The sequence below is a fragment of the Carassius gibelio genome, chromosome B10 (genome assembly GCF_023724105.1).
Source record: "Carassius gibelio isolate Cgi1373 ecotype wild population from Czech Republic chromosome B10, carGib1.2-hapl.c, whole genome shotgun sequence".
NCBI classification, from domain to species: Eukaryota; Metazoa; Chordata; class Actinopteri; order Cypriniformes; family Cyprinidae; genus Carassius; species Carassius gibelio.
Window position 1 is genome coordinate 6,024,011 of NC_068405.1, and position 15,558 is coordinate 6,039,568.

A 15,558-nucleotide genomic window follows, 5' to 3' on the forward strand; every position below is an offset into this window, starting at 1 on the left:
CGGTAAATTCTATTTTATAAACTGTATAGAGAACTTATAATGAAATACTAGTGTACTGCATTATATATAATAAAAGCTGACAAGGCAACAGTAGGCAATATGCATATACACTATATTTGTGTATCACTGAATATAAAATTTTAGTATCAGTGTTTTATCAGTTTTTATCATATAAAGTTTTATCTTTATAAAGTTAGTTTATTATATTATTATATGTAAGTTTATTAATAAAGTTCATTCATCCATTCATTCATTTTCCATTTTAAATCTAGTTATAATCTAGTTAAGTTTAAATCTTAAAATTGTGATCAAATTAAATTTTACTAATTAAACTAAATTTAATTAAGGTTAATAATTTCTATCATATAACTATGTCAGTGCTTTCAAATCAGTAATAAAATATTTATAATATATATATATATATATATATATATATATATATATATATATATATATATATATATTATGCACTAATAATTGTGTTTTCACTCATCTTTTTTTTTTTTTTTTTTTTTGCGAAATACAAGATAACATACAGTGATCATCAACAGGTAATCAAATAATTTTACCCTGATGTCTGTATCTCAGATCAGAAGCGGACATCACCTTGTTTCTGCAGTTCCTTGTGTGTGAATGTCCACTTGCTCATTTCTCACATACAAACACTCCACTGGCAGATAAAGCTGTGATGCATTGGGTTCGCTTACGACTGCTGTCATACCGCAAGAGTGCGTGTTTGGATAGTCCTCTCTGGAGGATTATGGTGCAGAAAGCAGATAAAACCATTACAATCCCGTATTCTTTCTGTTTACTTCCCTGTCTCTCTCTTCCAGCCTGTTCAATTAAGGAAATGAGTGCAGGGAAATGGCTTTTAGAGAAAGGCAAACCATGCTGTATCAAGAGTAAAATAGCTCTTTTTTTTCCACAGACGTTGTGGCTACAGTAAAGCCAAGCAAGATCCGGACGAGGAGAAGATGCACTTCCACAATGGACACAGTAAGTCTAACTGAAACAGACAGACGCGTCTGGGTTCAAACAGAGTTCAGTGGGCTAGTCTCATCTTATCGTAAGCTTAAAAATGACGTCAGGAATGCTGGCCATGAATTATTTTAATTTTAACATGTATTATTATTATTATTATTGTTGCTGTTATACAATGCATAAAATACTATTTCTATTTTAATTATATCATGCATATATAATACATAAATATTACCATGCAAACAGAAAACATATATAGAATATAAATAATTTTCCTGTCAAGTATTAATGATAGTCATAATTATTATTATTATCATTCACTGATTAGCGATAGAAAGACTGATGGAAAAATCCCATAGACTTATATTCTTTGTTTAGTAGCATTGCAGTTACCGGGACACCCATTTGTAACCCGAAAACCTCCCTGGCCCATTAGGCTACAACCACACTAAACACGTACCCAATAATACAGTGGCACACAGACGTGTGGCATATTTTAGTGGATTCTTATTATGTAGTCCTAAAGCAATCCATCAACATGTTGTGCTTGGCGCAGCAGGGAGGAACAAACATGGTCTCTAGAGATGAAACCTCAAGCAGCAAACTCTCTCGCATTACATCACATAACCCAACCCCAGGGCTGTGAGGGGCCGGGATTCAACATTTCCTCCCCTCTCTCTTCATCGCAGTCAAATTCCCAGCGGTCCGCACGTATATCGATCCTCACACCTACGAAGATCCCAACCAGGCCGTCCACGAGTTTGCCAAGGAGATTGATGTGTCCTGTATCACCATCGAGCGGGTTATTGGAGCCGGTGAGTGAGTTATGAGCAACTAAAACAAAACAGGCCTCAGGACCAGAAGTACAATTAGCTTACATGAGAAGCATTCGCTGCTGAGGAGGAGGATGTGAGATGGTTTGGTTTTCAAATCTCATCTGTGCAGTGTTTGTATGAGATCAAACTGAGAAGCTTTCTTGACAGACTCTTTATTTTAGTTCATTATTCTCTTACATCCTTAATACAAGAGGCTTGGGCTAAACATTCAGTTTAAAATCCTGCTCTGAAAGTGTTGTATTATATATACAGGCATTCAGTGCCAGACCTTATTCATTCAGAAGGAAGCGAGTTCATTCCTCAGTAGATTTGCACTTTGTGGCTTCGCAAGGGAAATCTGCCCGGGCACAATGAGGCGTTTCATTGTCTGGCTCTTTGCTGCCGCGGTTCACTGATGGCTCTGCTTGCGGCTGCAGGTGAGTTCGGTGAGGTGTGCAGCGGTTTGCTGCGGCTGCCAGGGAAGAGAGAGATCCCAGTGGCCATTAAAACTCTGAAAGCCGGTTACACCGAGAAGCAGAGGAGGGACTTCCTGGGCGAAGCCAGCATCATGGGCCAGTTCGAGCATCCCAACATCATCCACCTCAAGGGGGTCGTCACCAAGAGTGAGTGCCGGGATGCTTTTGATTAGGATTGCTTTTGAAAATGTATGTTTAATTTTTACACTGTTAAAAGTGTTAACCTACAATTGTTATCTTAAAGAGCTGTTTATTCTAGTGCTGTCAAACGATTAATCATGAATAATCGCATCCGATATATGAGTTTTTGTTTACAGAATATATTTGTGTGTACTATGTATATATAAAAAACACACACATGAATAATATATATATATATATATATATTCAAAATATATACTGTATTTGTGCTTTTATATGCATATACAAACAGTTCACACATATATATATTCTCTAAACAAAAACTTTTTCAGTTTTGTTTTGTTGTTTAGTTTGATTCAGTAATGTTAAATAATGTTTTAGATTTAAATAAAAGCAGTTAACACATCTTGTATGTTACCAGGTTAATGAAGGCAGTGGCACATAATATTAACCCAACAATGACCTTGAAGCTGAAATCTGTGTGATTTATTTCTGTAAGGTAAACCAGTGATGATAATAACAGAATATATGGAGAATGGATCCCTGGACACCTTTTTGAAGGTACATTCTCTGCTTTATGGAAGTACAATAAATAATCATTCTGTGAATCTGTGAAGTGTTGTTATTAAAGTCTTGCTAATGTGTTTTATTAATAAGAAAAACCATGCATATTTAATATATATATATATATATATATATATATATAATTTTTTTTTTTTTTTTTTAAGTATCAAACTCAGGTTTCTTTTATGTGTGTTTTGCTCCTCATGTACCTTCCTGTGTTTCCTTATTTGGTCATGTTGCTTATTATATATTTATAATATTACTTATTTATAATTATCTTTGAAATTATATTATCCGATATAATTGAAATTATAATACCAGATTCTTGTGTGCACTTCATCAAATGCAGACACAAAGTGCTCTACTCATGTAATGACTCAGTTTGTACAGTTAGTCATTCTTTCTGAAGTAAACATTCAGTTTTATGTAGTATGCTCATATTCATGTATAATATATGTCTTTACTGCTCCAACAGAAGAATGACGGTCAGTTCACTGTCATCCAGTTGGTCGGCATGCTGCGTGGCATTGCTTCTGGCATGCGCTACCTCTCTGAGATGGGCTATGTGCACCGTGACCTGGCTGCCCGCAACATACTGGTCAACAGCAACCTGGTGTGTAAGGTGTCCGACTTCGGCTTGTCCAGAGTGCTGGAGGACGACCCAGAGGCGGCCTACACAACCCGCGTACGTGCTACAGAGGATAAACGATGAGTCACGATAACAGCTAACCTACTACACCTCCCATCTATTAGCTACCTTGCAGCAGGGTTTTGTTTTAAGCCTGTATTCAAACCCAGTGCTACTAGCACTTTGCGATACTGTTGTCTTCCTGCTCTCTTGCAGTAACATATTAAGCTGGACGCTTCTGTCGCAGAGTGCATTTAGGGACATGTTACACTACAAATCATGTGCTGCATCCTCCACAACTTAGAACTATGAACGAACCCTGAACTACGGATGCTCATTTCCGCCATAGAATTGTCCAAATTAAATGTATATTTCGCAAGTAAATTTGTAAAGTTTACATCTCACAACTTACTTTTTTGCTTGCAATTGTGAGTTTATATCTCAAAATACTGAGTATTTTTCTCACAATTGGAAGTCTGCATCTCACAGTTATGACTTATATTCTCACAATTGCGTTTTATATTACTATTCTGTCTTTTCTTCATGCAAAAAATAATCTTTCGTACTGAATTGACCTGCGAAGTCAGAATTGCATGTCTTCAATAGCAATTCACTGATTTATAGAACTATTTTACTGAAGGGTGCTAAAATAATTCCAGGAGCCAAATTCAAAATAAAATAAAATAAAATAATGTTTTTTTAGAAGTACAATTCTTAAAACAGGATTTGGTGTTACTGTATCTGATTGTATGGAAGATTTTGTCACTTGCTCATAAATCTAATGAAAAATACCTCAAAGACTGTTTTTGCACAGCCCACAAATAAATGTAATAATCATAACAAGCACACATTATTTTCTTTGTGAATGGCATGGCAGGAGTTTAATACTCATTCTTAAATGTTCGATAGAATGTTACTAAGTTCTTTTTTTATATAATTCTCAAGAACTGTCTTAACATGACAGGCTGTGGTAATGTTTATAATGTTGTTGCCAAAGACTCAGTTAGCTCAGTGATTACCTCTAAGTCCATGTTTTTGCACAGCATGCAGATTGATGTAATAAACATATAAAAATCTTGTTTTTAAGGAGCATTTTCTTTCTTCAGAAAAGATTTTTTAAATGTATTCATTTCCACTGTTTTTTCTCGCTCTGTCTCTAGAAAGAAAGAGTCATGTATGCAAGTGTTGTAAATGTAAGCAAATAGAAAATAGTAATTAAAATGTATTTTATTTTTAAGAATGTTTTGTGAATCCGGCCCCAGATAGCATGAGCAAATAACACTGCCAGTGGCCATAATTTATGCCTGTTAAATCTATTGCCTATAATATGACACTTATATGTTGCTAATACAGACAGAAGGTTTTTTTTTTTATTATTCATTTATTTATTTTTTGCCTCAGAACAAGTGAAATTTGGTCACAGCAAGAAGAAATGTATTCCACAGTGAGAACTAATTATTATTGAGCCCTGAAAATGGAGCTGCCTTGTTCTGAAAGAGGATAATTAGAGGTTTGATGGTGGCTGTCATAATTAGCATAGCATAGTGCTCTTTGTCGTATGTTTCTTGTTTTGGTGAGTCAAAGTAACACTGAGGGATGCATTTTATGGCTGTATGAACTGTCGACAAAGTAAATTAAGACATGTCTCCTCAGTGCCGTCAGAGACTGAGAGTACTAACACCGGGACAGTCAATTAGCGATTAGCATGCAGCAGCCATCCACAGACCTAATGCTTCCTGTCACATTTCACAGCCTGACACCATTCTTTCCCAGCAATAATCACCCGTTAAGATGCTCTGACAAGACACGTTTCTGATGTGAGACAATGTGAGATTTCAGCAAGCTGTTTTGTCTTGCAGGGAGGAAAGATCCCCATCAGGTGGACAGCTCCTGAGGCCATTGCCTACAGGAAGTTCACCTCAGCCAGTGACGTGTGGAGCTACGGCATCGTGATGTGGGAAGTGATGTCGTATGGAGAGAGACCATACTGGGAGATGAGCAATCAAGACGTAAGTCGAAATGAGCCCAAAATTCTATTCAACTGCAGTTCATAAATGGTCTTATTTGTTCAACTTCGCAAAATAAAATAGTTCTAGTCAGTTGTCCACTTGTCATTTACAGCAACACACTGCGGTGTTTTGTTACTGAATTAATCAAAAAATGTAATCGAGTGGTGAATGATTCAATGACTCATTCATAAAGACAGTCGCTTTGTTTCTGAATGAATTGGCTGTTTGAACAAATTGAGTGAGTGAATAATTCAATGACTCATTCATAAAGACAGTCATTTGCTTTGTTTATGAACGAATCAGCTGAATGCATGCTGAATTACCTGTTTATTAAGACTGTGACTTGGGCCCACCTACTGGTGGTTGTTGTTTAATATTGAGTATTGTTTTATTTGAAAAATAATTCCATATTTACACACTTAAATATAATTGCCTATTCAGTGTTTTTCTAATTTAACACAATTACATTAAGTGATATTTTGAAGGGTAATTTCTTAGCCACAATTAAAGCGCAATTACTTTGAAATTTAGTCACTTGACACAAGTTATTTTTTGGAAATATAGCAATATGGTATATCAGGTGATGATATGGCATACATTTATAAAACGATTCAGTCTCTGGGCAGCAGTGAAGCCAAAGTGCAGTTTTCCCCTGCAGTCTTTTAACACTACACCACAATAATTGCTTCCCATGGCCGTTTTAAGCGCTCGCATGCTCTCTCGTATTTGCCTTAGGGGAAATGAGAGCCATAGAATGCTGATGTCTATAAATAGATCAGAAAGTGAGGGTAAAATCTGAGCTGAACTGACATATCGAACACCATCAGCGGGGGAGATCCATGCCGATTTTGGGGTTGGGTTGGGGCTGTATAAACTCTTTCTCCCACCGCGGTACATCTGCCTGTGGTCCAGTCAAAGGTCACCTGCTCAACAGCAGAATAGGAACACACAGGATGCTGGGTAACGGATATTTGGGTTGAAAACGGGAGTTTCAGGTTTTGGCCACAAGAATTTTACTCTTGGCTTTTCTGCACAGAAAGAGCATCAGCTCTCTGTAGACAGAAATCTGCCGGCATAATGGAGTTCGACTCAGGCATAGAGTTTCTTTAAAAGACATTATGTATAGTAGCATTTACCAGAAGCTAACATCATCTATTGTCTCGGTCTAAATAAAAGCATGATCTCACTGGATAGACACTAAATCATACAGCAAATAATAACATATGAACAGCTTAGAAAAGTGTTTACCAGGGATATTAAACTATAAATAAATAAAACTTAAATAACTTAAATTTAAATAAATATATTATTTTTAAAGAAAAATATTTATATAAATATTAACAAATTAGTATTCAAGATTTTCTTAAGTAAATATTGTTTTCATAATTCAAGTAAACAGTAAAAAAAATTAAATAAATAAAAATCACAAAACCTGCATTTATTTAATACAAAATACAATAAAACAGAAATAATTTGAAATATTATTACAAAATAAAAATTTTCTGTTCTCTACTTGAACATTTAGCATAGCGCTTACCAAAGCATTTAACCAAAGCTACTTACAAATGAGGAGAACAATGGAAGCAATCAGACGAGCAAGAGAGCAACATGATACATGTGCCGTGACATGTCTCAGTTAGTCCAGCACAGTACACATTGCAAGGTTGTTTTTTTTTTTTTTTATAGAAGAGAACAAAATAGAAAAGGTGCTAGTATTACTTTGTCAGGTGCTGGCGAAAAAAAAAAAAAAAATGTGTGTCTTTAGAAGTTTTTTTGAAAATGGCCAAAGACTCAATTGGGAGGTCATTCCACCAGCTGGGCACAGTCCAGGAAAAGGTCTGTGATAGTGCTTTGGTGCCTCGTTGGGATGGCACCACACGGGCGTCATTCACTTGCAGAACGCAAGTTTCAAGAGTAGTACTCTAGTTTAGGTAGCTACTGGTAGCCAGTGTAAACTGATGAAGAGAGATGCAACTTGAGCTTTTATCAGCTCATTAAAGACCACTTTTGCTGCTGCATTTTGGAACATTTGCAGAGGCTTGATGGTACATGTGGGAAGGCCCACCAAGCATTACAACTGTCCAGTCTGAAGAGAACAAGAGCTTGGACAAGGATTTGTGCATCTTGCTCTAATAAGAAGCGTTCAATCTTCCTAATGATGTATAAGACAAATCTGCAGGACCGGGCCATTGTAGCAATATGGTCTGTGAAGCTTAACTGATCATCAATCACAACTCCAAGGTTCCTGGCTGTCCTGTCAGACTTACGGTTGACGAACCCTGCTTTATAGATAAGTTGTGATGAAGTGCTGGGTTAGCACAGACCACGAGCAGTTCTGTCTTAGTAAGGTTGAGTTGAAAGTGAAGGTCCCTCATCCAACTAGAAACCTCTCTCAGATAGGCTGCAATGAGTACACCTACTGTCGGATCATCTGGTTGGAATGAGAAGTAGAGTTGAGTGTCATCAGCATTGCAGTGATAAGAAAACCCATGCTTTTGAATGACAGATCTTAATGATGACATATAGATGGAGAAGAGAAGAGAATAGGTCCAAGCACTGAGCCTTGAGGAAACCCAGTTGCAAGAAGTTGTGACTTAGCAATCTCACCCTTCCAAGACACCCTGAAAGACCTACCTGAGAGGTAAGACTTGAACCATTGGAGCGCAGTTCCTGAGATGCCCATCTTCATGAGGGTGGACAGGAGGATCTGGTGGGGGTATGTGCTGGTCTTGATGAAAGGGGGCAATGGTTATCTAAGCAAGATGTTAGAGTGGAGTAGATAGTGTCAGTAGCACTATTTGTGTCCAGTCCTGGAAACTGAGAGGGTGAAGGAAGTGAGGATGAAACCACAGAGGATAGGCGAGAGGAAGATAGTAGGTGTAGGTTATGCTGAAAGGTGATGTGCGGAGGAGTGTGTGCCTTGTCAGGAGTTAGTGGGAGGTTAGAAGTGATGAGGAAGTGGTCTGAGGTGTGTAATGGAGTAACTAAAGTGATGTCAGTGGAGGAATAGTGTGTGTAGATGAGGTCTTTTTGGTTATATGATTTGTGAGTAGCTGTAGTAGACACTCGTTTGAGATAAAATGAGGCGAGCAGATTGTTGAAGTCAGGGGCCTGGGGTTTTTCTAGGTGGATGTTGAGGTCACTGAGCAGTACCAGAGGAGTACCATCCTCAGGAAAGTTTGATAGTAACACATAACTCTTCCAAGATTTTACCCAGTTTACCTGGGGAACGATAAACAACAACAAAGTGGATTTTAACAGGGTAGGTAATAGTAATTTCCATTCATTTGAGATAAGAAGACCGGTATCTCCAGCCCTGCCAATCCTACAAGGGGTTTGGGAAATAGTGAAATTAGTGGAGAGGGCTGCAGGAGTGGCAGTGTCCTCGGGTTTGATCCAAGTCTCAGTTAGGGCCATGAGGTTGGGACTGGAATGAGTAGCAATAGAATTAAAAAATTCTACTTTGTTTACAGCAGAATGGCAGTTCCAGAGACTAAATGAAATAGAGAGTAAAGTAGTAGAGGACTTAGGGACAGGCTGCCTCCAACATAGTGTTTGCTTTCCGAGTGTTAGTAGTAAAAGTAGAGATTTGAAAGAACATAGTGAGTACAATTGCCTAAACTATATGAGAACAAGCTGTACAAAAAGTAAAGAAAGGGAAGAAAAGCAATACCCAAGTGCCGTGAGTATGGTGTCACGCAGGGACTCACGCAGGTAGATACGATGGTCTTTGCACTTGTTGGTCTTAACACAATGGCTGCTGCGATGATCAAACCAATTTTATACTCACCTGATTACTCATTAGTGAAGTCAGCTGGCCACGCCTTACTTTACCACGGTAAACTCAGTAATCAAAACAGTGTTTTCTAGCAACAACAACCACGCTAAGATCTAATGAGAACAGAAAAAAAAAAAAACTTACAAACTTAGAAAATTTCTTTATATATATATAATTGTATGTACAGTATGTATCAGTGCCTATCCAAATAAACTTAATCATACTTTTAAATTTTAAATACAAATAGCCATAAATATTAATGCAGCAAAGGCAATACAAATCACAAGAATCTTTTTTTTTACAATTATTAAACAACCGCAGCCTCAGATATTGAAAAAAAAAACAAAAAAAAAACACACAGTACACGGCAAACAGCCGCCTCTCTGTCTTTTGTTATGTAGATGTGCATGTCATATGTCAGCGGATGAGATGACAAGTATATTTGCAGGCAGAGATGAAACACAAGGCGATGCCTAAGTTTTTCCAGCATATCCCAGAAGGAGGTGCACATAGCAGTCACGGTTTTATCAAGCACAACTGACCTTTTTTCCTCCTTTTCAGTTGCCAGTGATGGCTTCATCGGCGCCTTACATCTCATTCTGTGCTCCATCATTAATCTGTTTCAGACACGCTTGGGAAGGGAGAGCTATTTGATGTTTTATTTAGCGGTTTCTTGAGGGTTCCCCCTTTAGATCTCGGCTTCATCTGCTCAGCTAGATGCTGGTGTGTTTCTCTGGCTCTGTCTGTCTGTCAGTTGGTCTCTTTCTCTGTCTGTGTTTTCTCTCTCTGAGTGTTTTCCGCGAGGGATTGCCTTCTGAGCTGCTGCTGCTTTCTGTGATGTGGGAGCGAGAGGCATTTTAGAGAGAAGATGCTCTTTGTTGATTCATGGCTCTGATTTCTGTTGCCAGTTTCTGAAACGCAGAAAAAAATAAAACTGATCTAATAGACATATTGTATTTACCCTGTAAGGCAAACAAGACATCTTCGTTATTTATATATAATATCTGTCAACTGGTACACTACCAAAAACACATTCTATATACCATTCAATACATGATTCCTAGGCTCACCAGTGTTGCATATATTTCATCAAGAAGGCAGTAAAAACGGTAATATTGTGAAACATTAATTTCTGATTATCAATGTTGAAAATTGTTCAGCTGCTTAATATTTATATAGCTATATATATATATATATATATATATATATATATATATATATATATATATATATATATATATATATACCGTCTAATATATATACTGTAATTGTTTATCAAATTAATACAAAAAGCAGTATTTATTGACTAAATAGTAATTTGAACACAATTATAAAACAACACTTTTGTTTTTGCTTCCATTTTTCATGAACTGAACTCGAAGATCTAAGACTTGTTCTGTGTACACAAAAGGCCAATTTCTCTCAAGTATTGTTCACAAATCTGTCTAAAACTGTGTTAGTGAGCACTTCTCCTTTGCTGAGATAATCCATCCACCTCACAGGTGTGGCATATCAAGATCCCGATTAGACAGCATGATTATTGCACAGGTGAGCCTTAGGCTGGCCACGATGAAAGGCCACTCTAAAATGAGCAGTTTTCTAAAAAGACCAAGATGCTGCAACAATCAGTTTGCATAAGCAAAGAATTTCTGCACAAACTGTCAGAAACAGTCTCAGTGAAGCTCATCTACCTCCTCTTCATCCTCATCGGGGCCTCGACCTGACTGCATTTTGAATGCACAGAGATAATGTGACGAGATCCAGAGGCCAATTGTTGTGCCATTTATACAAGACCATCTCCTCATGTTGCAGCATGATAATGCATGGTCCCATGTTGCAAGGATCTGCACACAATTCCTGGAAGCTGAAAACATCCCAGTTCTTGCATGGCTAGCATACTCACCGGACATGTCATCCATTGAGCATGGGCTATCCTCCTGGAGTGCTGTCTCTTAGACTTTCTTATGCCGCTGGATAGGTTGGCCCTAGCTGTCCTCGGGCCCACCTCATCTCCAGCTCTGGAGGCAGCTCTGAGCCTTCAGGTGTCTGTAGACCTCCCCTGTCATCCACGGCTTCTGGATGGCCTGGACAGTGATGATCTTTGTGACTGTTACATCTTGAATACACATGGTGATGTAGGCAGTGACAGTCTCGGAGTACTCTTAGACGTCTGTGGTGTTATTATATGTGTCAGCCTGCTCAAACATATTCCAGTCCTTCCGTCCACACTTGTATTTGTTTGGTTTGGCTACTTTAACGAGTGGTCTGTATGCAGGCATTAGCATGACAGTGATGTGATCTGGGGGAGGGGGAGGGCCTTCTCCAGAGAGTTGTTACCCCGTGTTAGAAAGTTAATGTGTTGGGGTATTTCTCGGGAACACACTCTTTAAGCCTGCATGGTTGAAATCCCCAGCCAAGATGAGAAAAGCATCAGGGTGGGCTGTCTGTTGCTCACTGATGTGCTGGTACAGTTCATTTAGTTTCTCGCTCCTGTTGCTGTTGTTGGAGCTGGGAGCGATGTATACAGTAACAAGCAGTATGGCTGTGTATTCCCTTGGTGGATAGGATGGCCGGCACTTAATAATCATAAACTTTACGAGGGATGAGCAGTGTTTGAAGACCACAACAGCATTGCGGCACCACGCATCATTGATGTAAGCACAAAATCCACCTCTGAACTCTCTCCACTTGATAGCATGTCAGCTGATTGAGCTGAATAGCGTAGTCCGGCACACTTTGTGGTTCCGTGAACACAAAAACACAACAGGTCTCTCACAGTCCTCTGAGTTGAGCATAGTAGTTGGATGTAATCCAGTTTATTGTCCAAAGAGCGTATGCTGGCCAGTACAATGGTGGGGATAACTGGCTTGTGTGGGTTAGCCGTTAGTCTTGACTGGATACCTCCATGCTTACTCCTCTTCTGCTTGTGGTGCCTCCGCTGTGGGAGAGATGCAGTGGGGGACGGTGATGGTGTAGGCCTCCGGAGCAGACCGAGATCCCGCAGCTCTTCTGCATGCGCAGAGTTTAACTCAAAAATGTGGTTCTGCTGACATTGAGCAGAAACTCACGACTCAATGTGCGTTTTAAAGACAGGTAGATGAAATAGAGACGTACTAAAACACAGCGACAAAAAACACAAAAACACCGTTGTGATGGGAGATAGAGAAGCCGCTGTGTGTGGACGCACCACCATCTAGTAACTTTTTAATCTAGCATTTAAATGTTTATAATATGTGTGTATATATATATATTAGGGCTGTCAAATGATTCAAATTTTTTTATCAAATTAATCAGAATTTTCAGTGGATTAATCAGGATTAATCACTATTTGCAACTACACCTGAATCCTAACCATTTTTTTTTTTTTCTGAAATGCATACCAAAAGATAAATAACAGGACACAGATACATAATTTTCATGTATTGTTTCATCATGTGGTTCTTTTTTTCTGAATTTCAAAAGTTTAACATTTACTTAGATCAAATTTACCTGAGCACTATATCAAACCATGCCATTTAACTACAGATAGTGTAAGAGTTTTAGGTGAACCAGTGGTGAAATATAGCCACATATCTATGAAATTATGCATAGAGAAACTCGAAAGAATGAACTCAGAAACACAAACATGTGCCACCATCACATAAGCAACACTCTGGGCACTCTTGTTTTTTGGAGGTGTTCATTTGCTCTGCCACAATACTTCACGCCACAAGGCTTCAAGTGCCAGTAAAACCAATTAAAAATGCATATGCTTTTCCAAACAGCTGTAATTTTCGCTGCATTGCATGTAGGCGTTCTGCGCATGCGCAGTGTGAAACACAGGACGCTATAACACAGTGATCCTCAAATCTGGCTCGCGAGATCCACTTTCCTGCAAAGTTTAGCTCTAACTCTAATCAAACACGCATGAGTCTGCTAATCATTGTCTTTAGGATCATTAGTAAATCACAGGCAGGTGTGTTTAATTGGAGTCTGAGCTAAACTCTGCAAGAAACTGGATCTCGCGAGCCAGATTTGAGGATCACTGCTATAACAGGAAGAAGCTCCAGCGTATCAACTACCAAAGTCGTCTCTGTTTATCGAGCTTGGCATGAATGTATTTGAGAGTAACTGGGGTAAAACCTTAAGCTTCTTCGGTGTTTTCGTCGCGGCGCTCGCCGCTGTTTTTTACTATCTTGAGAATTCAGAGATCGACGAGACTTTCCTGACCTGAATAATTTGTCACACTGACGTAATTGACGTAATTAACGACAAACAACTAATTAATGTCGTTAACACGCTATTTTTGACAGCCCTAATATATATATATATATATATATATATATAGTTAACTAATAATGACTAAGGAGCAAATTAAATCAACAACCATGGAAACAAACAAAGCAAGAGAAGGGAGACACAACACAGAAAACTAAACAAAAACAGATTATAACAATAACAGTCACTCTGTTTATTAATAATATTAATAATGCTGTAATGCATTTCATAAATACAATAATATAGTAAAATATTATTACCTTCTAAATAAATATGTATATATATTTTTTTATAAAAAAGTCAATTTGACTCCAAACATTATTCTTTTTTATAATATAGGCCTTTATTGTTTACTTATATACTATATACAAATATACATACATATTGTCGAGTGTATGCTCCTGTTTTTGTTTCCTTATTTGGTTTTTCCTGTCCCCGTTATGTGAATTCATTTCCAGCTGTGTTTTATTAATTTGTTCTTTTGATTTCAGGTGTGTCTCGTCTTTCTCCTGATTTAGTGGTGTACTTAAAGAGTGTTTTGTTCAGAGTTTTTTATTCTGCGTCTATGGTGTTCCTGAAATGTATTCCCTTGGCTATTTATTAAAATAAGTTTGTTTAAGAAGATTCTCTCCTTGTTCCCCTCCTATGATCCGTAACACACTGTAATGTAATGTAACGTGTAAACAAGGACACCTTAAAATACAGAGTTACCATGTTTATTATATTAATATTAATAATGCCGTAACAGTACTCTAAAAAGCATCACATTACATCTAAACACGTCTGTTCATTTATAGCAGCCAGTAGATGCCGAGGTCAGTGTGTAAATTCACCACCTGCTCTCAGCAACAATTCATGAAGCAGAACAATCCGTGTTCGGACACTGAAGGCACATCATATATTTATTGTGGAACATGATGTAAAATGCCTGCAATCTCTTCTGTTTGTCTCAGGTGATAAAGGCGGTGGAGGAGAACTACAGGCTGCCAGGCCCCATGGACTGTCCGACCGCCCTCTATCATCTCATGATGGACTGCTGGCAGAAAGACAGGAACAGCAGGCCCAAATTTGAGGAGATTGTCAGCTTACTGGACAAACTCATCCGCAATCCCAGCAGCCTCAAGGGTCTAGTTAACCCATCGAAAAGGTAGACGACAAGCCATTATTGGTTTATTCGTGTTCCATTGTTCTCGTTCTTTACTGTCCCAATCAGAGTGTATATGTTAATTGAACTGTTACTTACAGCATGTGATTAACATCGACTGTGAGATCACAAATGATGTGACGCCTGTGAAGCATTGATAACCGAGGGTTAACCACCCTGCTACACGGCTGTCACAGGAAATCAAGCTTTAATGATACTGGTGACAACATTTCGTGATTTAATGTTGCGTTAAACAGAAGTGACAGTGTGCAAATGACTTCCAATTACTGCGATTATACGAATCGAATACATTTCTGGTCCGTATTCTTACATGTTGGAATCATCCATTATCTGTAATTGTGTTATGCAGTTATGTCCAGGTTTAATATGAAATTGATTTGGAGCCTGGGAATGTTTGGGGAGCTGCGTTATTGCACCATAATTTTCTTTATTTGCCTGGGATGATAATATTAGCAAGTGTGGCCAAGAGATCACTGATTATATTAATATGTATAGTCGTAATGTGATTTAATTTTAACATGCATATGAAAGCAGAATTAGAAGCACATACATATATTTGTTCTGAATATTATCTGTGCATGCAAACACTCCATTTAAAATGCTTTTAATTATATTATACTTTTTAATTATATATACATATTTTTTTTTTTTTTTTTTTTTTAAATTCCATTGAAAATTGTTATTAAGTAGATAAGAAATTTGAGTTTAATCATAAAAGGTTGCTTATTTGAAGAAGTGTGTGAA

The 15,558-nt window shown here is 37.9% G+C and overlaps 1 protein-coding gene across 1 annotated transcript in view; it reads left to right on the plus strand.

Moving 5' to 3' along the window:
- The window catches only part of LOC127966883 (ephrin type-A receptor 5-like), an 85,014-nt gene that overhangs the window by 63,570 nt on the left and 5,886 nt on the right, over window positions 1–15,558 (plus strand). Inside the window, exons 9-15 of the mRNA XM_052568209.1 lie at window positions 929–996; window positions 1,671–1,796; window positions 2,234–2,419; window positions 2,913–2,974; window positions 3,453–3,662; window positions 5,465–5,614; window positions 14,603–14,796. Of these exons, the coding sequence (XP_052424169.1) occupies window positions 929–996; window positions 1,671–1,796; window positions 2,234–2,419; window positions 2,913–2,974; window positions 3,453–3,662; window positions 5,465–5,614; window positions 14,603–14,796 (996 nt within the window). The remainder of the gene's footprint in view (window positions 1–928; window positions 997–1,670; window positions 1,797–2,233; window positions 2,420–2,912; window positions 2,975–3,452; window positions 3,663–5,464; window positions 5,615–14,602; window positions 14,797–15,558) is intronic.